Here is a 24,347-nt window from a genome sequence, read left to right as displayed (position 1 = left end):
AAATTAAATTTTATACCTGAACTCTGCTGAGAGACCTTAGCAAATTACTATTACATTTAATGAAAGCTGGAATTGACCAGAAAGCTAAAACTTCATGCTTTGCCTCAAGGAGATTACATCTTAAAAGTGGACAGGGATGCATAAAGAAAACATTTCAATATAAAATGTAATCAGTAAGTGAATGTGAATATTGAATATGTCCTACGTGAATATTGTGCTATGTGAATACTGAAGAAGGATGTGCTGCCCTATATGAAACTTTAGGGAAAAAATTTAGTAAGAGCCTAAGTGAAATCTTGAAGACTAAGGCCATAACAGAACAGAGGGATCCTCTACCTCAAATGTCTGAAGGTTCTTTCCTCTGAACTCTTGTCATTACCTAATGATACCACTAATTTCACTTTTATCATATCACTTTCCACTGTCATAATTTTCATTTGTTTTTCTCACCTTTCCAGAAAAAAAAAAAAGTCACAGGGAATACGAATCCTACCTTATCTCTCTGTAGAGTCTGCCCTTATTTCTTTGTAGAATGTCCATAGAACCTAGAGGTCTTGAGCATAAGAGATGCTCACTAATTAGGGACGAAAATTTGGTCTGCTAGGTAGTTCTCATCTTTATACCGTAAGACACATCTGCTGCTAATGACTGACTCTGCCAGTTGACCACAGAAGAATGAGAATCAAAACAAAAACTGGAACACAACTGAGAAAGTAGATTCTAAACATTTTTTATCACCATCTCTATCATTATTGGTCATTTTAAAATTGTTATGTAGGATAACTTTTAGATCCTACTGACAAGAAGCCATGTAGAGAGAACTCAGAAATACCGGATGGGGGCACAGGTAGACTGGCAGCGCCACATACAAGCTGTGTGATCTGAGGATCAGCACTTGGCCTCTGCGAGCCTCGGGCTCTTCTGTAAAATACGGAAAACTGAGCTCTCAAGAAAGTTACATCAGATACGCGAAATTTATTTGGCAAAGAGTAAAACACAACTTAATGGTAACTATGACTGAATAACTAGCTTGTCTCCAAGATACTCTTTCACCATAATAAAGATCCCAAAGATTTTACAAAGGAAAAAAGGAGTCTTTCTTTGACATATTTTGCTTATACTCATGTTACTTTGTAAAACTGTCTTCTTTTGTTGAGTCTTATAAAATATTTCTCCCAGGTAGATATGAGATATTATTGGAAGAAAAAAAATTCTTTTGTAAGTTGGCCATGGCTAAAGACTAAACAATCCAGACCTTGGGAAATGTATCAATTATTCAGACTGTTTCTGTCTAGCTTGTTGGACACATCAGCATTTCTCTTGAAGAGAATGGATGGCAGTGCTATCAGCCATTCTGGGGAGCGTCTAACCCTAATATAAGAAATAAGCCCAATCCTTTGGATGGGGATAGAGCAGAGGGGAAGCACTGCTTGCTCTCTGGTCCAGGAGTAGCTGGGCCCCAACAAGCAGGAATCTTAAGTGTGTCTGACAGTAAGCCAAGTGGATGCAGGCCACCTTTGCTTCTCTTTGGTGGCAGCACGTCTCCCTGTAGCAACAAAAATGTGATTGCAGCTTCACGGAGAGTCTAGCCTCTACCTCCCTGAACTGCATATCTGAGATCAAGCTCTCTGAGTGAGCTGGAAGAGCATTTAAGGCTGACGCTCTGAACGCAAGGACCCCTATGGGGCTGCTGCGGGACACGGAGGGACAGTTAAGACTGCAGATGGCTGTGCACAGTAGAGTGGCTTTCTCATGAGAGTAGTAACAGCCTGGTGACAAGATGAAAAATAAAAGGTGAAAGAAGCTGAGGAACTCATCCTAGGGCCTACAAGAAATTCTGGGGAGGATACTGTGAGTCAGGTTAGTTTCTGACAGAAACCATGTGGGTTCATGTTTTAATAATTTGGGTTTAAAAAAACACCAGTGTAAAACTATTTTTACATCACAGGCTAGTGAGGCCACCAACATTAAAGTTACACAATCACCTTAAATTGTGTTGAATCTGCATTGCCAATGAGTGTTAATTATGAATATTTATGGATAAATATGTATTATTATATAAAAATTTTTAAACATATATTGTTTTCCCAATGTAAGATAAACTTTGCTAAATTAGTAATATCTAATCTCTACAATTTCTTCTTGTATGTACATACAAAGCACAAGCTATGGTGCAATTGTTTTAGAACAACTTTTAAGAAAATGTTGATATAAAAAATATGTATTTTCTCTTTCTTTACACTCTCCTCATACATACACATAGCAAAAAAATCAAGAAGAAATTAATGAAGATATCATAATGGTAGAATTAGATTTGGGGGATTTTCTTAAGAGGAAAATTTACATTTAAGTTAACTCTGGGTCAAGAAAAAAAAGAAAAGATGATCGTTTTCGACTCAGATGCTGAGACAGACAGTTACAAGAAGAGTGTGTACCAAAAAAGCTCCGGATGAAAAATCACCAACCTGTCAAACTGTCCTTTACTGTATTCACAGATTTATGCACATGTAGAGAGTCATTAATTCTTTACTAATGATAAAGATAAATAATCGACATATATATATACACACACACAGTATGCTAAAAGAATATAAAACAGTGGCTTCAGAGTTGAAGGTTTGATATTAAACAACAGTTAGAAGTTAGTAAAATAAAACTAAAACTCCATTTAGGCAACACATACAGGTTTGGAGCAGTGTTAGGCCCAACTCCATGATTAACCCAAATCTTTTAATACCTTTTAAGATTCCCAAACTAAAGCCAAGATTATTTTGGTCTAGAGTTGCTTCTTTCTGCTATCTTATTATAGCATATTGCACTTAATCTTAAATTCCTGATTTATGGTAGAATTTATGGATTTTCCCACTGGGATCCTAAAACTCTTAATTTGTTTACATATTTTGGCTTTTTTCCAAATTTATGTGACCAGTCACTGATCCAAGAAACAAACAGGCGGAAATGTCTTTGAATAGCATTCTTTTACTATCAGGTCATACACATCTCCATTCAGTAAAACAGGCCACAGAATTCCTGAACTGGGTAGTTCAATAATACATTTTTAAAACTCAGGTGGGATAAAAGAGAATGATTTTCTATTCAAACAAGAGAAAAAGAACTATGAACTTAACAGGGTCTTAAAAACACACACACAGGATGGAAAAGAAATTCCTCCAAACTATTGAAAAAATTAGTGACACAGATTTTTATCATCTACTTCCTCCTCCTCAGAGGGATGTTTTGTTATCCACTTAGGCTGAAGAGCTTGCTTTCAATTAAATTAAGGGCCTGGATGTAAAGAATAGAAAAGAAAAAAAAAAAAAAAAAAGAAAAAGCTGACATACCAACAAACCAACCCATTTCAAGAGCCCACTTTATAATGAAGTAGAACAAAGAACAGAATGGATAGCTCCAAATGGCAAAGCTCCAGGAACCACATTCAGTTAATCTGCTAGATGCTTTGCCAAACCTTATCCAAATAACCCAATTACTACAGTCTACAGACCAGTGGAAATTCTTACAGAATTGGCCTCCATGTGGAATCTCAAATCACGTCTCTACTCAGGTCAAAAAGATCACTAGGATTGCCATGTGGAAGTTTTGCCTCTGGGCTTAACTGCAATTTTGCAAAATGGAAAATGAGGGAACACATCCAGGTAAAATTCTGGATGGAGATTTAAATCAGTTTTTTTTTTAAACCTCAAGTAAAGAACAGTCCCTCCGAGCTGTAATCCAAATTCTGGATTTCCAAACTGAGTTTGGCTTCCAGTGTGCTGGATGATCACGACTCCTTAATCTCTGCATCTGCTTTTTTACAATTGTCATAACACAAGGTTGATACAGACCTACCTCGTAGAGAACCTGCAAGGGTTAATTAAGGTTAAACTGGAAGAAAAAAAGTGCATTAGACAAGCCAGGGTTTGTCCATGCTGCTAAATAGACCCAGATGTTTTAACAACTGTTCAGTTGGTAGCATCCTAAGTAAGGAATAATTTGCATAATACACTTCAGCTGTAAAGACTTAAAAAAAAAAATACCCAATTACTTTTATTTTAATTCTATAATGTTTTCCTTAGGAACAGGAAAACTGGTTTTGTTTGTTTGTTTGTTTTTTTCCCTATACACACTAACCTGCAATAATCAGATCTTATATTTTGTGCTGTACAAATTTAACTTGAATCTTTTTTCTGGTGGTGGTAATATATATGTTAATAAAGGCTTGATTAAAAAAAATAAGCTCTTTATATAACAGAGTTATTTAAGGATTTGTGATAAAACCCTGCACAATATTTTTTAGGTTATTTTTTAAATCTTAGCAACCCAATGTTATCATATGTAGTTGTCAGAGCCCTTTCTCAATCTTTACAGTAAATACCACTTGTAATATGTCACTTACCTAATCAATATTTATTAAGAAAGGCAAACTGATCAATTTCTTTCATAAACTGTGAAATTCAGATTTCAACTCCATGCTTTAAAAAATGTAATTCAGATTATTCATCCATTCACCAAATCAATGTTGAGCATACATTTTGTGCCAAATACTATTGTAGTCACGGAAGGTATCATATAAAGATGAAAAGTTCCTGCTCTCATAGAACTTAAATGCTAATGAAGAGGTGAAAATTAGAAATATGCATGGCAAAGAAACACATTTTGAGGAGGTAATTTACTAGACTGATGAGCAAATGAACAAAAAGGGCTGTTTATATTAGTATTTAAAAGAATGGAATTCCAGGCTGAGAAGACACTATATTTGTTTCTGGATACCAGTAACGGAATAGGAAAAGTCAACACTGCATAATGAAATTTTCAATTTACAGTAACACCAGGAAAGAATAAATCACAGCTAAGAAATATGGACAGTGTTTATAAAGGCTGTAATTTCAAACACAGCATTGAGTCCACTCTTTGCTGGTCAAAGTGTGGCTTCTCCTTTGAATAATATTATTTTTAAAAACTTTTTAAATTTATCATTTTTTAAGTAAAGTATTGACATACAACATTATATTAATTTCAGGTGTACAACATAATGATTCAATATTTGTATATGCAGCAAAATGATCGCCACACTAAGTCTAGTTAACATCTGTCACAATACAGAATTACACATTTTTTTTTCTTGTGGTGCAAAGTTTCAAGAATCTCTCTTGGCAACTTTCAGATATGAAGACATTTTTAAAAAGCAAAGATTCCAATATTTCAGGTGAGAAGAGAAAAATTACCTGGTTCTGCTCAGGTAGAGCTCACCATACTGGCAGCACCTTCACCTCCAAATTTTCCCATCGAGCAAACACTGTGAACATATGTGCTCAGGAAAGTCTCATAGCAAGGGAAGACTTCATAATCCTCATGCCTGGGCATTTCTCTAGACCATCCTTTCTTTTGTGAAGATGGTGAATGGATTTCAAGTTCTCTTTTCATGTCTGATTGTGCTGCTGGGGCACAAATGTCTAAATGTAACTCCGGTTCATCAAGAAAGTATTTGCTTCTACTTGTTCATCTTGTACTTCTGTTATCCAAGTATGTCTGAGCATCCACTGCCTGCGGAAATCCCAACAATTTTAGAGCTCACAGAGAGAGGTGGCGCTGATAATAATTGTATATATCAGTCTTTGCAGGTTTTACGGCACTAACATATGTTTGTGTATTGGGGGTGGTGATGGGCAAAGGAAAGGAAGACTGTAGAAACACTGAAAGCTAATGGGAGTGAATCATGGATAAAGCTAATGAGCTTTACCCATTTTACTTCTCTTGCTATTAAAGGAAAAAAATGATGCTTGAGAGTCCCATCTTTGAGAGTCATTCTTTAAGGGATCTACAAACAGTCTGTGTTATAATACTATATAGAATCATGCTTAGGAATATAAGCTCCAAAGTTAGACAACCAAATTTGAACTTCATTTCTCCCATTTGCTGTATGAGTGACTCTAAGTTATTCAGAATGTATGTGCCTTGGTTTTCTCATCTTCTAAATGGAGGTTGGTATACTACCTAGCACATAAAGTTATTATGAAGAAAAAAAGTTATGCACATGTAAAGCACTAAAAACAGTTTCTGGAACATGGTAATCTCTCAATAAATGTTAGCTATTTTGATTAGCTATTATTTTCATTGCCCACATTTTAACTCAACATCATTTCAGGCCCAAGAATGCTTAATAACTTCTGAAAACTTTTCTAAAACATTCACTCTATTTTCTTCTTTTAGAAACTATTGTCTGGAGGGGGCATCCAGAGAACCTTCAAATCCTCTGGGATCATTGCCCTAATGAACATTTCTACTTATAAACATACTGCTTCAGCAAAACATGTGTCTCCATATATATCCTAGACCTGGAAGAGCAAATGTACCACATACTGCCACAGATTTTTCTTTCCTTGCTCACCAATCGGTGTTCAACAAAGAGATTCAAAACTCAGTACTAGCAAAAACAAGCAAACAAAAAGCCAATGAGATTTTTCTAGCTCACCTGTCTTCTGGAGGTCACCTGATCGGGGCTGGGTGGCCCTGCCGATCTCAGCTGGGCTTCTTCATCCATCTTTTCATTGGCTGAGATTACTTGATCTGGGCTCCGGTTTTCTCTTTTAGTAGCAGAAAGCGAGGCTGAGCGCCTGCATCTCATGGTGGTGGCAGAAGCGGAAGAGGGCAAGCAGCAACCTACAGGGTCTCAGTGGGGCACTGCCACTTCTGACTCACCCTATTGGTCAAAGCAGGTCACATGATGAATCCCAACGTCAAGAGGTGGACATGTATTTCCCCTATGGAAGCTCAGTGAAGGGAAAGAATATTTCTGAACAATAATTAAACCTACCACACCCATGCAGACATTATTAAGTGGTCACAACATTCATGGCCAGTGTGACTGAGTATAGCTTTTATATCCTCAGCAGTGACAATAATTGCTGGGAAACCTGCTAAATATGAGGGAAAGAAGAAAAAAATCTAATTGAGACTCTGGTTTTGCAAAATTTTAATATATGTTACAGAATAACATATCTGAATCTCAAATTATATCTTTCTGTAATGTAAAACATCACTATTATATTTTGAGAATAAATATTACATTTAGTTGTTCAGTTGAGACAGTTACTTTGAAAAAAAAGTCCATATACACTAAATATCAATGCAAATTGTCATTAGATTTTAAAATATCAATAATTTAGTCATCAATTACTTATTTCATTTTTAAAGAGAACATTTAAAAATTTAATACTCTTCATTTAAAAAATCATACATTTTTCATAATTTTGAAACTAAAAATATATAATATATACAAATATGATGCCAAACACCACCTACACAGCCATTTCTAGCTCACTTATTTTAAACTATATTAATAAATCCTAAAACAATATGCATTTTTCACTTATCTGTTTATTTTTGAACTTTAAAAATAACTTCAATCTTTCTTTTCCCAAATGGCGTTAACATTTTAATTAAAATATTAATGATTTATGCTTCTTGATATGGTTTCAACACTAAATGGAATTAAAATGTACAGATACAAGGTAAGAAAAGGTTCTACTGCAACTTGATTTTTATAAAATGAACACTGTATTTATATATAAAGTAAAATTTGATGGTTATAACTGACCCTTAAACAACGCCAGGGTTAGGGGCGCCCATCCTCCAAGCAGTTGAAAATCCATGTACAATTTACAGTCTGCCCTCTGTATCCGTGATTCACTCCCTATCTGCAGATTCAACCAATCGAGGATTCTGAGGTGCTGCAGTATTTACTATTGGAATAAAAATCCGTGCATAAGTGGACCAGTGCAGCTCAAACCCGTGTTGTTCAAGGGTCAACTATATAATAAACTAGCATGAGAAAAGAGAGTTTTCCTGGTAAGCCAATGCAAAATGCTTTAAGTGACCATAGTTAGAATGGCTCCAAGTAGAATACAGGGCCTGACTTTTATCTGTAGTATGATCTGAGTATGATCACAAGTCATCTCTCAAATTGAGCACTTTCATGGAAAAAAAAAAACAAACTACCTCTTACCAATATCAGTCATTAATCAAACCATGGATCACACTGGGTTAACTTCCTAAAGAGGCTAACTTTAAATTGCATTTAATTAAGTAGCATACATTTAGAAGGAAAACTGTCTTTCCGTAAGTTTTTCACAGGTAGAAAGCAATTTCAGCAACCCTGAGGAATAATTACTATTATTTTTTAAGAGATTTTGGAAAATAAAGTGAAAATGGACAGTTCTCATGGAAGTAATTAAGTTTCCAGAAGTGGCAATGAAAATATAACTATAAAGATGCCCCTGGATCTCTTAACAAATAAAAACAACTCATGTATCTTTCTCTCTTGGCCAATAATTCTCTTCATTCCTTTCATCCCCAGCTATAATTTCTGTACGTTGGGAAGATAGTTGAAAAGCCCAAAAATTCAGGACTTTCCTCTGGTAAATGGATTGATCTGCCCCTCCCACCCCTTCTTCCAACATTCATTTGGAGCCTCTGGCTCTCCTCCCATGGCCTCGCTGCTGGATGTCCTTTGCCCATAATCACTGTTACACAGGAAAGTAAGCTTAAAACTTATTCTCAGTGGTCCTGAGTTTAAGCTCTGCCTCTTGCTACTAGGCAGACACGAGCCTTTGGAGAAGGCGGTGAAGGTCTCTGAGCTTCATCTTCCATCTAAACGGTAAAGGATACAGGGAGATTTCTTTAAATTGTTTTCAGTGCTTTGAATCACTTTGAATCACTTTTTTTAAAGAAAAAAATCAAATGAGATGATGCTGATGATGCTGATTTCAGACACAACTTAGCATTTTATTAATTAAATCTCCTAATACTAAATGTTTCCAATTGCCTAGGGTAAAGGCATACTAACTGTTCTAAGATAAATTCTTATCTGGCATAACACCCCATTATTAAGTTGAAATCCAAGGACTCAGCTAGCCTCCGTAGATACAGTGATTTAGCTTGTGCCACAGAAAGGCCCAGTTTCCCACCATGTACCTAAAGGCACTCACCCGCTCTTTAAAACCTTAATAACTGTTTCCCCTTCACCTTATGAGCACCTTTAAATTCTTAAAAACATTTTCATCTGAAGACATCAACAGGCACACCACAAGGCCTTTCACGCTACGGCCCACCTGCCTGAACGACAGAGACGTTCACACATTGTCCATGTACTTTCACCCTCAAGACTTTGAATTAAGTGATTTATTTTGTATTTCTTTTCATCCTTAGAGAGAGAGAGAGAAAGTGGTGAGCCCAGGACTAGATAGTTCCAAGCCTACATGCAAACAACACATTTCATGTGGAAGAATGAATTGCAGTAATTGCTCCAGGCCCATTATACTCTACTATCATTAAATGTAAAATACAGACTCTCCTACTACTACAGACACTTAGGAAATACGGAGAAAATCGTCCAACTATTAAGAGATTGCGCGAGGTAGATAATTCACAGTCTACCTTTAACTGAAAACATTGCGTGCAACTTTTGTAGTTCCCACATGCAGCCTAAGCCCTGGCACAATCTGATCCAACGTGTTTTTTACAAAGTAAATGTATATATAGAGTAAGAGGCATCTCTAATGACTAGGTTCACAAAATTATAAAATGTAATGAAAGGGGAAATCATCAGTATTTAAGATGTATGTACCAGTGGAAATTTAAAAGAACAAGAACTTGACTTAAAAAGGTAGCAGTTATCTGTATCAAAAGAATAGTTTAATTATTTGACATGCAGTGGACTCTGCTTTCTAGAAGAAGCCTAGCTTGATATTGACCAAAATAACTTCATTTTTATGAAGCTTTCCAGTATTCTTTTTTAACTTACTCAGAAAAACCAGAAGCCTCTTAAAATCATGTAAGTCAAAATTATATTTCATTAAACAAGAAAAACATACACTAAACACTAGAAAAGCAGAAGGAGAGTCCATCTCCTTTAGGGATCTAGAGTAACGTAAGGCTAATGATGAAGATACATGAACCGGCGTTCACTGCTCTCTCTTCTTTTTTTAAGGCATAAAAAATTAGAATGCAGTTCAAGCTAACATATGGTGAGGGGACAATGTTAGAATTAAGAATAATTCTTAGTCTTATTTATTAGTTTCATTCTAATGTGACTTACTAATTAACATAGAGATAATAGTTGACATTTTCTAAATTCTCACTCCTTGGAAGAATTAGCTGAGCCACCATTATTTCTATTTTACCTTTCATGCCTTTGTGAAAAGACTCTTTATGTGAAGGCTATTACTGTCCACTTACCTATTCTTTTCTGGTTCAGGCAATTTATAATTAACATGCACAGAAAGATTTTTTTTCCCCACAGATATAAACATCGATCCACTTTTATAATCTAAGCACCACATCCTACAAATTATAAAAGACATAAAAGACAACTTAAACATTCTACCACATACAATACGGAGGGAAGCACAAAAGAGATACTTAGATAACCATTTCTAAGAACCCAGTAGGTGGTATTCTCCATGTTCTTCATGCTATGAGTAGTTGGCCAATGAGTCCAGAATCTCTTTCTTTGATTAAGGTAGCAATAATGGTGGCACCTTGCCTTAAACTTTCCTGTAGCTTCTGTTCATCCTGATAGAAAAGATAAAACAGTAATTATTTTAGAAAGAAAAGATATCAACCCATTAAATTTAATAAGGAGCTACTTTTCTTTTTTAAAAAAATTTGTTTTTTAAACACTTTCCCCCAACTTTATAATTGACTTGTAACATTGTATAAATTTAAGGTGTACAATGTGATGATGTGATACACATATATACAGCAAAATTATTACTAAAATAAGGTCAGTTATCATATCAATCACCTCATATAGTTATTTTTTTGGAATGAGGGGTGAGGACATTTAAGATCTACTTTCCTAGCAACTTGCTAATATACAATAAAGTATGATTAACTATAGCCACCATGCTGTACATTAAATTCCCCTAACTTACTCATCTCATAACTGCAGGTCTGTGTTCTCTGACCAGCATTCCCTCTTTCCCTCCACTCTTCAGCCCCTGGCAACCACTAAGCATAGACACTGTTTCTAGGAGTCCAAGGAGCCACTTTTCAAGGCCTGCTGTTCTCTGGGCTCAGCATTCTGTAGAACTCAGACCACAGCCACTGGCAAGGACTTGGTGCCCCAAATACATAAGAAAGACTTTAGTAAGCACTTTCATTATAGAAAAAGTACCTGCTGAAGGTACCAAGAAAAACGCTGACACAATTTCAAATGCTAACAAAATGAAACAAAAGATTATTTTCCCTTAACCCAATATCTGACCAACTCTGGCTCTTTACTGAAGTGTGAATATTTCATTGATGATGCAAACCTTTTCTTCATCTTTTTTTCTGAGTGTCCTCAACAACAGACCTGGTCATAAACTGCTTGTCATTTCTGAAGTAAAGATCAGGCAGATTTGTGAAATGAGTGATCTCACAAGTTGCTAAAATGTGGTTTTGCCTTAAAATCATATTGTCTATGAAATTCTGGGGTTTTTTTTTTCATAATTATTTAGGCTCCTTAAAGGGATGAGGGGATGATAATATGAAGGGAAAATAAAAGAGGAAACAGGTAATATCTTAAGGTCCCTGTGTTATGAATTGTGCTGTGTTCAAAAAGAGGAAACTGGCAACCAATTTCTACACTTTGGCTTCATCCTTAATGCCTTATCCCAACACTTAATGTGTCACCAGGACCTACTGCTTCTACCTCCTTAGTGTCTCTTGAATCCATACACTCATACTGCCAGTGCCAGCATGATACCTCTGGTTCTGAAGTCCTGAAACAACCTCACAGTCTCTCTAAAGTCTGTACTCTTCTACCACCTTTCCCACAAAGCAGTCAAAACACTTATTTTAAATAATAAAAATCTGATCACAGCAGTATCCTGCCTAAAATCCTTTGAAGGCTACCTTTAAACTTCAGGATCAAGTCTGAACCCTTTACCTGGTAATGGAAATAGTCTTTTACCCTTCCAGCCTCTTCTTGCCATTCCCTTAGAATCTCTCAGGTCTCCAAGCCATGCAGAAGAGTGAAAGATTATCCAAGCCATTTTTCAAGCTTTCATCCCTTCGCACCAGTTAATCCCTTTGCCAGAAAAGCTGTCCCACTCTCTCCCTAGCCTCGCTGAGACCGGTTACTCCATGAGGTTCGACCCAGATATCAGTGACTGTTGATACCTCCCCTGGCTCCTATTCTCCAGTCCAGGGTGCGTGAGGTCAGTCTATATGTCTGCACAGCTGTGAATTCCCCTACACACTGAATTCTCATGGCCATTTTAGCTGACCATCTATTCCACCAGATGATGAGTTTCTTGATGTAAAGAATATTTTATCTTTGAATATGAAAAAGTTATCTCAATGCTTAACACATGGCAGCACTCCAATTTATAACAAATTCAAAGCAGAGGAGGCTCGGACTATGATAGAGATATAGTCACCCTTTCAGTTTGACTCATCTGTTAACAACGACCACTATTGGTTTACTTCATTCACTCCTATATACATATTTAGCCAGAAGTCTGGTGATAGGACAAAGAAGAACATGATCACACAGCTACCATGTCGCCATGAGCTCAGGCCTTGGGTCTCTCATCTATGATGGCAGTAGTAAGAGGGCGCCTCTGCTTAAGCTACTCCTTTACGTCAGTCTCCCTGATTGTGTTCTAAGAGGGGCAGCTGGGGAAGATGCACGGGGGCTGAATGGTGGCTATTTTGCTTCTTGCAAGTGGGTTTTAATGACTTTTCAATAATGGATTTCAAATGCTGTTTTGGTTTCCAGAATATCAAATTACATATACAAATCATTTTAGAGCCAAATATGTTAGAGCTTAAAATGTGATATTCACTTATATGGGAATAGATACCATGCATGCCACACCGTTTATGACACACATAAATATAGAAAGAAGTATTCTAAAACCGAACAAAACACAAACCAACTTGAGATATGTATTTGTCACTTTCGATGTTACTAATCACTCACAATGTTGCAGGTATGAACACATCTACTCCCAAGTCTTATTAAACTAGGCATACGACAGGTGTTGATAACTAAAGTCCCCTGTTCAAAGAAGACAGACTAACCGTAGAGCCTCTCTGAAACCAGCTTACACTAATATTGAAAGCAGCACATTAACAAACAAATAAATGAATGGGAAAAAAAATCTATTTCAGATCCTAGGGCTGGAGAAATCACATTCTATATCTTGACATAAATCTTCTATGTTCATTTTGAAAGCTCCGTAACTTAAACAGCTTTAGCTAATAGAATTTAAGTAAGAATATTCTTTTAAACACTACTTTGCCAGTTTTCTATAGGCATCATTCGGAAAGATTACAATTCAGTGAGAAGAACCTCTGTTATTCCACGAAATACTTGCTGAGACATACTTATACTCAGAAAATTCTAGTATGTACAAAGTCAGCTACACAGGCAATTTATGGATTACAAACTCATCTCATAATTACAAATCTCTTCAAAAGTATTGATACCACAGGTTAAGAATTACAAAGAAATCTTGGAAAAGCATTTCCTGCCGACAGTGGATTTGCAAAACAGTGGTTTTTAATTCCCGAAGATAAAGAACAAAGGAACATTATAGGTGGTCATTATATTACCACGCATGCATATTTACATATACGTATATGCATGTATTTCTTTGTGTGCTCCAAATATTTATAATAAAAATGTTTAATGTTAAAATTAAGTAACCAAGGTCAACATGAACACTGAAAAATCATGTTGATAGTATCCACTCTTGATATGTTATGATGAAATGGCATTTACTTCTGTGGTCTCCCTCCCCAAAACCCACATCCCCAGGCTCATCGTAACAAAAGCATCAGATTCCAATAGAGGGGCATCCTACAATATATCCTACAATGTATCTGACCAGCACTGCTCAAAACTGTCAAGCTCATCAAAAACAAGGGAAGTCTGAGAAACTGTCGCAGCCAAGAGGACCCTAAGGAGACCTGACAACTAAAAATAATGTGGTATCCAGGAATGAAAAAAAAAAATTTGGTAAAACTAAGGAAATTTGAATAAATGATGGCTTTAGTTGTTAATAATAGGGAAAACTGGGTACAGAGTATATGGGAATTCTGTACTACCTTCTCAATTTTTCTGTAAGTTTAAAAAACAAAGTGTATTATTTTTCAAAAGGAAAAAAAAAAGATGTCTTTAATTAAGCAGTACTTTTCTCTATTTTAAAAATGTTTATGCACCAGAATTATAAAACCTAACTTACAACAGGGAAAAAAAAGTGTGACAATGAATATATGTATATTCATGTATAACCGAAAAACATTAAAAAGTAAAAAATTAAATTAAGTTAAAAAAATTAGACAAACCTAACTTACAAAGGCAATTTATTTGTGTGCAGTAGTCCATTTGTATATTTCTTGAATAAAATACAATATTCCTTTAACAAACTATGCACTTGATAATGGCACGGGCTCTAGAGTCAAATGGCTGGTATTCAAATACTGGCTTTGACAATTTTCAAATGATCTTTGAGCAAATTATCCAAGTTTTATAGTTCTGCCTCTTTTCATCTAAAACTGGGGTAACAATATTATCTACTTGACAGATTTTTGTTAAGGACTAAATTAGGTAAGACATGCAAATCATTGATATCCAGTAAATATTCTATAAGAATTGCCGTTAGAATTATTATTTTTATGGAATGTGCTGTTTCAGCCGTAACAGAGTAAGTGGTATCACTTACTCACCACATATGACCATTAAATCTGGAAAATTCTATGTGAAAATGTTGTTTGCAGGTCTAAGACAGTAACCAATGCATGCATGTCGACAATCCTTGAAAGTAGAGCCCGTCAGATCACATTCAGTCCCAATGTCTTGCTGAGAGAATTTTTCGAAACTATAAAGAAGAGACATAGAGCCCAAGTAGAGAAGGGTGGGGGTTCTGGAAGGAAAAGGCACAGATTACAGTGTAAAGCAGTCAGAGTGGCTTGGATTGTGCAAACAACATCCCTGAGCAAGGAGAGTTGCAAAGATTTTGCTAAAAATTTTGCCTAAAACTTTGCTAAAAATTCCTCTTCTTTGGCCAATTCCTAAATGGTGCCTGCACAGGACAAGATTCCCTGGGGCCTAGCTGAGAATAACTGCTGGGAAGCTGGAGGGGTGAGTGGAGACATCAGAGGCTGCACTACACAGAGAAGGAGACGAGATGAGAGTAGATGGAACAAGGAGACCGTGGTGAACAGTCTCCGAAAAGCCACGCCTGCAGCCTGGGAATAAAGGCAACTGAACTACAACTGCCTGAACAAAATCTCAACAACTCTGCAAGAGCACATCGATCTCCCAGGAATACAGATGCTTCCCAAATTTTAATGTTATTTGGAGGAAGTTAAAATAAGCTAGAGCCTTTATGAGGTTTTGTAACTAACATACCTATGGCACACAATAAAATATTACTAGACAAGTAAAGAAATAGAAAGCAAAGCAGCCAAAAAAGAAAAATTACCCATCAACAAGGAAAACAATTAATTTAAGGAGGTTCAGAAATGATCCATATATTGAAATTACCATACAAGGATTTCAAAAATAACTATGATTAATATATTTAAAAAATAGAGGAGGAAACGGAAATGTTGATGACAAGTAGAAACTTTCAACATAGAATAGGAATCTAAAATCAAAAACATCTTATAGTTTTACAGCATAAACCTTGAAATTAAGAATTAAACTGGGTTAATATGAGACGAGCAGAGCCAAAGACAGTATTAGTGACCTTGAAGTGAGGTAAAAAAAAATATCCAAACTGAATCCCAGAGAGAAAAACAGTAAATTATAACCATTATCATCTTATACCTTATCATCACATTACTGTTCCATTTTCCTCTTCCTCCCTTATCTACTGACACATCCTGCCACCACCACCACCACCACCACCAAGAAACCTATTTGGAACATTTAGAAAACAGTGTATGGGTTATGTCAATAGCTATGTCACCAGGGAATATTTACTCCACGAAACAAACAGAAAGTTTTAAAATGTTAACCCCACCCCTAGAAAACCAGTATGATGCAATGTACAAAAATACATACAAAACTGGACCACACGGAATACTGTGGATGCTGGGCATAAAAGAGCAAGGGAATTCCAAGTGTGGTAAGATCACATGATGCTGGACCGGTTCCTCAGGGATGTAGAACCAAATGATGAGAAAAAAATGACAAAACTAGGTACCCGAATTCTCACAACAAAAACTAAGAAAAAAGTGCCCTTCTCTGACAACTAGTGGTACTGAACATTTTTCATGTGCCTATTGCCATTGGTATGTCTTCATTGGAGAACTGCTTGTTTAGGTCTTCTGCCCGTTTTTGAATTAGACTGTGTTTTGTTGTTGTTGTTATTAAGTTGCATGAGCTGTTCATACATTCTTAATTATGATTATCTTTTAAATACATAGAGTAATTCTAAATTTACTCCAGAGTGATTAAGCCTTGTCAATAGAACCCTGTACTTTAGTTTTATGATATGCATTATGTCTTTTTTTTTTGGTTGATGGGCTAGATTTCCAGCTCATGGTCATATCTATCATCTTTAGTAGAGCAGTGACATCTTGATGCAAAAATTCTCATGGGAATTTGAAGCCATTCGAAAGCTTTTTGGTAATCAGGGAGAAATGGATTTCTTTATTTTCACAGAAAATTAGGAATGAAGATGACACCGCTGTAATTCACAGCAGCTCTTTTTCCCCCAACTCCCTACCATCCACCTAAAAACTCAGACAAGTACAGCCTGCTGTTCCAGGAGTAAATGACAAAGAAGTAGCACCTTGCAAGTGTCCACGTGGTCAGTTTTCTGTAATGCCACATCCTCAGATTCCTTACTTACTAGCTGGCCCTTTCAATTTTCTCAAAGGACAACTTTTGGCAAAGCTATTCCCAGTGTACATGAACTTAAAGAACTTTTTAAAAGTGTATTTCAAAACAATGAACCCTGTCATCGTACTATACAGGTATCGGTAAAAGAAGTATAAACAAATATACAGTAGGCTGTTACAGTCAAATTTATGTGGATTCTGTGGCATAGTGTCTCAAAGAATAGGAGGAAAGCGTATGACACCATTTTTCTCAGATCTATAGACAAGCAGAAGGGAAATCTTTCAGAGATTTTCTTCCTCCATACAGATCATTCCTAAAGAACACAAAGAAAATCTCTGTTCAAAGAAAATCCATTAATGTAAAATAGATGCATGCATGTATATTTAGGCTTTAGATATCTCCAGAGATTACACAGAACTTTTTGAAGGGTACACATTACACTGTCTCAGCAAATTCCATACCTAAAGCCTAGTTCAATTTCCATGAGTTACAAAACTTCTGAATTCAAGTTATTTGTATTTTGATATATCTTTTGCCATCCATCCTTGTTTTTAGCAAACTCAAGCAAAAAGTATCTACATGACACAAAATTTTAAACACTCCAAAGTGTACTGTCTGTATCTATTCATGTCTAACTACATATCTCTTACCATCCACACCATATACAATATATAAAAATCCTAAGTTGTAAGACTTCAGAAGCCTTTTAAGTTTTGTTACATTTATAAGATGATGTCATATCAAAATAGTTAAAGGCTAAAATTCCTTTCTGTACACATTTTGCTAATATGGAAGAAAAAAAATCAAATGGTAACACACTGTCCCCTAGTGGAGACAAAAATAAATGTTTGATATTTATAAATTTCCAAAACTGCAGGAAAAAGGCAGTCACCTATTGATAGTTTGAGAAAAAAACAGTCCTCTCCAAATTAAAAACATTTGCATCTCGCTCGTTTGAGTGAAATAACAGACTCCCAAAAACTTTGATAATGAAAGACTAGTGAAAAAGCACTTGGGTTTACTCATTAACATGATCATCACAAAGCACTCCTCACCTCCTTTATTCTTCATGCCTAGTACAAGGCCTTGCACAGACTGAAGGTGCTCAGTAAGTATGTATGTGATGAGATGATTAAAAAAAAAGAGCTGATCAAGAAAACCTGTGGGGGCAGCCCTGTTACTCTGCTGAATAAGCACGGAGAATAAAGACAGGAAAGACCCAAATTATGCAGCGCTCAGAGCCGGGGTGCAGTGGGGTAAAACACGGGCAGCCAGAAGTACTAGACATCTGGCCTGAGGAACAAAAGTTCATTATTTTGTCAATTATTTCTAGGTTTGGGGCTTGTCACAGTGCCATACTTTTTAATTTTCTTACAACATCATTCACATTATCAATTCCCCAACTTAATAAAGTTGAAAAAGCTGTCTCATACACAATGTCTCTTTTAATTAGCAAAAATGTTTTGATCCTATACAACTCACCAACAGTTCCCAAGTCCTGCTTGTTTTCTACTGTGATGTCCCTCACCGGCCATTCTCCAACCATTCTAGGTCTACACCCATACCATCTTGTACCTCTAAGGTATGTCCTAACTGGCTATTTCTCTCTCTGCCCTTGGCTACTGCTCAAATCTCACTAGAACAAACATTTTCACTACATCAAATCCATGTTACTTTTAGCACAAACTTCATCTTAGCACTCATGACTACTGACAATCAACCAAATCAATCTTTCTGACCACAACTTCCACTCCTTTACTATACAGAATCCGCTTTTGTGGCCACACTGGTATAACCACTGTTATCCCTTCTCCAGTAAAATGGCTTCCCAACAACTGTCTCTCTGATTCACATATGTTTTCAAAGACCTGGCTGGGATGACGTCCTCTTATGAAATCATCTATTTTACTGCACATCAGTAATTTACATTGTCATAGTTCACTTCACAATCTCTTACTAAAATTTTTTATTAGGTTTGTGTATGTATAAATACTATTTTCTTAGGTAAATTGTAAATAGTAAGACAATTCTCCCAATTTAAATTCTAACCTCAAATAAAGTACTATACCTATAGTATGTACTCAATATTTACTAGCTAGATTAATTTGCTACTTAATTCTATAAAGAACTGGCTTTACATATGACTATTAATACTTTTTGAATCATCAGAGTTTTTAGATAAAGGATACATCACTAGAGAAACAACCCTCCAAAAAGAAAAAAAGAAAACAAAAACTTGTATCTTTACATAGAAACTGGAAAGTTGTCAAAAACTAGAAATTTGTGCTATACAAGTCCTCTGTGAAAGAAAGCCTGGGCAGAAAAGACCCTGATAAATTTACACTAATACACCCAAGTCAGGAGGATAAAGGCAGACGATGAAGCAGGCATTCTCTTAGGTGAGGCAGCTACATACTAGGTGTTGGTAGGCAATGGGTACTGTTTCCAGAATGCGTGAGAAATGATCTTGTGGACAGAAAGATTATTCAGAGGAGTTTCTTCTTGAGTGGATGGCTCAGGTGTTAGAAGAAAAAAAAAAGTATTGATAATTTCTCTTAAAGCATAAAGACTAAATTTTTCCCATAAAACTTAGATTCAAAATTTGTAGTTACAAACTTAAATCAAGGAAAGAGAACTAAAATGAGCCAATTCAAATATAACTTCTTGGTAGCAATGTGTGAGAGAGTGTGCGAGAGAATGGGAGAGAGAGAGGAAAGTATTGTTGAAATAGTTTTGAGCAGTTAAAAAAGAAAAAGATGTCTGGTTAATGACCATTAGCTCCACAGAAGAGTATTTACCACTGTATTAAAAACTCTTATTTCCTTCCAAAAGTTGCAACTTACAGAAGGAGTTCTATCCTGACCAGAATGGTGCCAACGTGTATTAGTCTTGAGTAGCAAAAAACTAGCCTGACAAAGCTCTCTCCCACAATGACGAGCAGAGTTCTTTTTCACAGAGAAGGTCACATGGTAGATGAATGCCTATAGGGCTTCTTCCAAATAGGAAGGTAGAAAAAACTCAGGAGACATGTGAAACAATTTTTTAGGTGGAAAGAACTATTTGGAATCATTAGAATTAAATCTCCAACTGAAATGATGCTACTAAGTGAAATGATGCTACAAGGTTCAAGAAGATACTCTGACCACGGAAGTGGGAACAAAGCAGGAAAAAATTTATGTCACAACAGATTTCATGTAGATATTAAATAAGTGTATTTGAATTAAATATCTTATTGGAGGTGGTAGATAACCCACTTTCTCTATATAAAACCAGTTTAGATAAATGGAAGACAGATTTGAAAATGTCTAGGACTCAGAAGAAAAGAACAAAAGGTTAAAAATAGTGAGAAGAAGGTCAAGGCATTAATCAAAGAACTAAATTATATAAGGTAAGCCTGAAGAGAAAACACAACAGATAATGCAAAAGTCACTATAAATATGTAGAAGAAAATTTCCTGAGTTAAATAAAGATCAAGTCTGTAGATGGACAGGTATCATTCAGTGCTTTTCAAAATTAGTGAAAGAACTCCCCAAAGAAGCTGTATTTAGATGATACCTTCAAATTTAAAGATAAACATTCAAAAGCCTCTGTCAGGCCATACATGTTATTTTCAATAGACAAAAATTGCTGACGTGCAACTTCTCTGGAATGCTAAAAACCACAAGAAAATGGGATCTAAAGAAAAGATTATTACCTAGGAATCCTGGCTAACTGTCAGAAGAACAGAGAAGGAGACTTTATGGAGTATGCTCTGAAAGCATACCCATTATTGAAAACTCTCTTTAAAAAAAGGCCATGTTTGAAAACTTAACTTATCCAATAATGAAATAAATGAGGACAGAATAAGAACAAAACTCCTTTCAATGACTATATCTCAGGAACTTATCTGGTACCAGGCTGTAAGCTATATATTAAGATGTGAATAGACAGATATGTTTTTTCCTGTCATGGATTATGTAGTTGGGTAAGTCAGACAAACACATAAACACATAACGCATTCACAATAACAAGTTATGAAGAAAAAATAAACAAACCAGTTTTGTATCAGAATGAACCCTGCATTATAATTTCCAGGCAAAAAATATTTTAAAACTATGTAAAAAAAAAATACAAATAAATAAAGATGGAATCACAAAAAATGAGCAAAGGCTCTCATGATCAGATATGAAAAATAAGAAACAGAACTTTTACAAATAAAAAAATAACAAATTTAAACAAAAAAAACTCAGAGGATGGACCATATGTCAGATTAGACACAACTGAAAAGAAAATTATTGAAACTGGAGACAGAGTTGAAAAAAATTACTCAGAATTCATAACAAATAAACTTGGAAAGAGTGATGCAAATAATAGAGCAACATTTGACAAGCACCACTACATAAATGTTTCCAGCAAGAATCATCAACGCATACTAAAATTAGCCTGCAAAACTATGATAAAAACTGGGATATTTACACAGTCTAATGATATCTCCCTGCAAGATATTTATTGGTTATAAAGGGAAAAACAATACATTTTCAGTGGAGAAACCTGGCAAACACCGTCTTAACTAAGTGATCACAATTAACATCAACATGAGTGTGACACATAGATATCATTGACCCCCGACATGACACACTGAAAAAAACAGAACATTACTTCTATGTTGTCCTTGCCAAAAATGCAAAACCTGAATGTATTCATGAGAAGACATTACACTAAGTTAAATTAAGAGACATACCACGTAACAGGCCAGTATTTATCACAAGCACAAGGTCACGATAAACAAAAACGGATGTGTCCCAGATTAAAGGAGACTAAAAAGTGATGACAGCAAAATACACCATGTGTTCCAGGATTGAAACCTGGACCAAAACAAAGAATAATGGTGCGAAAATGGACCCAATTTAATAAGAGTTGTTGTTTAGAGAATACTGTTATGTCAGTATTGATTTTCTTTCTGGTTTTTATACTATGGTGATGTGAGATGTAATTAGTGATTCTGGGTCAAGGGTATACAGGGATTCTCTGTCCTATTTTTGAAACTTTTTGTAAGCCTGAAATTATTTCAAGATGAAAGTTAATAATAATAGGGGGGAAAACTAATGAAAAACAACAAAAGAAACTTAAACAGTTAAGAAGAAAATATGAGAAAAGTGGAAGAGATGGAAAGCGAAAAAAATCGGTTGAGAGTAACCACTTCAAATATTTTTCTAATTTGAATTAATGTAAAAAAGTAAGCTCACAGGTAAAAACACAAAGACTGTCAGGTTGGATTAAAAACTAAACACAGCTACATGCCCTTTGTAACAGCCACACCTAAAACACAAGGACACAAAAGGCTGAAAATCAAGTGACTGAAAAAGAAACACCAGAGGGACACTCACCAAAAGAAAGCTTGGTTCACCGTGTTCAGGATATTCACTAAAAACCACAGACTTCAACTGCAGATGGAAGACCACTAAAAAGTTACACAGTCTACACCTGAAGCAGGTTTTGGATATTGAGGGGAATTACGGACTCCGTTTTGGATAAATCTGAGATACAAGGGAGACATCCAAGACAAAATAGCAAATAGCTGCATATGTGAGAAAAGAATATGGAAACTAGTCATTTTCAAAGGATATTTAAAGCAAATGAGCAGGTGAGAACTCTGAGGGACCACACAGGACAGTGCTCGTAGCATCTGCAGCATTTAGAGATCTAAGGAGCGGTCGAGGAGTCTGAGAAGGAGCAGACACACTTTGTAGGAAGAAAACAGGAGTGCGGTATTATGGAACCTGAGATAAAAGGGTTGTCAAGAAGAAAATAGTACTTCATTGTCCATCAACAGTAACAGGTTGTTAAAGAAAAAATCAATCACTTATACAGAGATAAGAGGAGATAAGTGTTTCAATAGATTATGAAGCAAAGTGACGATTTAATAATTAATAATTCCCCAAGATAAGGTTTTTTTGAAAAATATGCAATTTAAAGTACATAACAAACCTCTGGAATGTGAAAAGGTAATGAGAAGTCATACTGAATTTCTTATTTTATACAAAGTCAAGCCAATATATATTAAATCACCAATGATTTTAAGTTAACAAGAAAAAAAGTAAACATGCCTATCAAACAAAAAACCATCGGCAATAGTATGAAACAGGGTGCCACCTCACAAAATCACTAGGGGAAAATAAAAAATACAACACAGCCTGTGAGGTAAATTCCATTACTTAGAAACTTAAACCAAGAGAGGTTGAATAACTTGTCCAAAGTCATATAGATAATACCTGAAAAAAACCAACTTGAAACCAGGATCAGAAGGTATAGATTCCAAGCACTTAACAACTTTAGGGATAATCTTAAAGAACTTACGCTTCTAACCAACTCAAGTTTAGACTCATCAATTTTTTCTCTCAGCTTAATATCAAATTAAAAAACATAATCCCTCTTAAAAAATTTTAAATGAGCAGCCAGTGGCAGTAAGTTTGCTGTGTGGTCTAACACACAGCACGGTCCGCATATCCTGCCCCTCAAAAGGCAAAAATAAATAAATAAATTTAAAACAACCAAGTTAATTTATGTCTTATGATGTGAAAATAAACTGCTGAGAGAATTCAATCTCTTGGGTCAACAAAAATAAAAACTCTAACCTGTAAATTGGGACAATGATTCCAGAATTTGTAACATCCAGACAAAAGGTAGAAGCCAGCATTTTTCAGTGAATATTGATGGAGGAGTTAAAAAAGGAGTTCTGTAAAACAGATGGAGGGTACATAACACAAATATTTACCGAGTCAAATATCACTTTCTCTTATAGTTTACACTGTCACACACGTACACTGCAAAGGTGAGCAGGAAGCCTTGTCAATTTCAGGAACTGTCATGCCATAAAACGATAAGCCATAGGGAACAACAAATACCAGAGTCAAGCTGCTAAAGCAAAGGCAGAAATAAAAATCTAAACCAAAACATACATTGATTTGACTGTCATGGTTGGTTGGGTTTGGCATGATCCCTGGCAGGATCTGTTTTATATTGAGACATGATGAACATTTGCTTTCTCTGCCGACATGTTTTCAGTGAGGTGTAGAACATAGGAGAGCCTATGCAACATTTTAATTATTTCTCCAGCATTATAATAAACCGAAAAAGATCTGGAAAGAACACAAATAAGCAGTACATTAGAAATCTCCTGTGGCACCCTGGAAAACTTACAAAGGAAACACTAACATGTTTTCCATTCCCCCAGCTTAAGGCATAATTCTCCAGTTTCCTGGATATACTAATTTCATAAAGAATAATTTAAGTGTTATATAGAACACCCACAATCAAAAGGAAAAGAAAACCTACAAAATCTTTCTTCCTTTTAATTGTTTATTCATTCTGATTGGGATTGGAAGGACTTTAAAAGACAAATAAATGCCTGATGGCTATAAATAATTAAAATACTAGCAGAGAGGAGTAATAATTACAAGAAAGAAAATGTCTGTCCGGATTATACACATGTCCAATGAAAAGAGCAAGAGATGCTGCTGAGTAC

General features: G+C 35.6%; 1 protein-coding gene across 10 annotated transcripts in view; it reads right to left on the bottom strand.

Moving 5' to 3' along the window:
• CRPPA (CDP-L-ribitol pyrophosphorylase A) overlaps nucleotides 1–24,347 on the bottom strand; it is a 358,292-nt gene that overhangs the window by 123,776 nt on the left and 210,169 nt on the right. For 8 of the 10 annotated variants that reach the window (XM_074367397.1, XM_074367395.1, XM_074367399.1 and 5 more), the window contains exons 10-11: nucleotides 6,470–10,569; nucleotides 5,223–5,541 (exon numbers count right to left, since the gene is read on the bottom strand). In XM_074367397.1, the coding sequence (XP_074223498.1) occupies nucleotides 10,465–10,569 (105 nt within the window). In that variant the 3' untranslated portion in view covers nucleotides 5,223–5,541; nucleotides 6,470–10,464. Of the gene's footprint in view, nucleotides 1–5,222; nucleotides 5,542–6,469; nucleotides 10,570–23,457; nucleotides 23,559–23,781; nucleotides 23,962–24,347 lie in introns of those variants that run through there. The other 2 variants (XM_074367403.1, XM_074367401.1) reach the window with 2 other exon arrangements.

The sequence above is a fragment of the Camelus bactrianus genome, chromosome 7 (genome assembly GCF_048773025.1).
Source record: "Camelus bactrianus isolate YW-2024 breed Bactrian camel chromosome 7, ASM4877302v1, whole genome shotgun sequence".
NCBI lineage: Eukaryota > Metazoa > Chordata > Mammalia > Artiodactyla > Camelidae > Camelus > Camelus bactrianus.
Note: the sequence above shows the minus strand (reverse complement) of the source record. Positions and strands in the feature narration are given on the sequence as shown.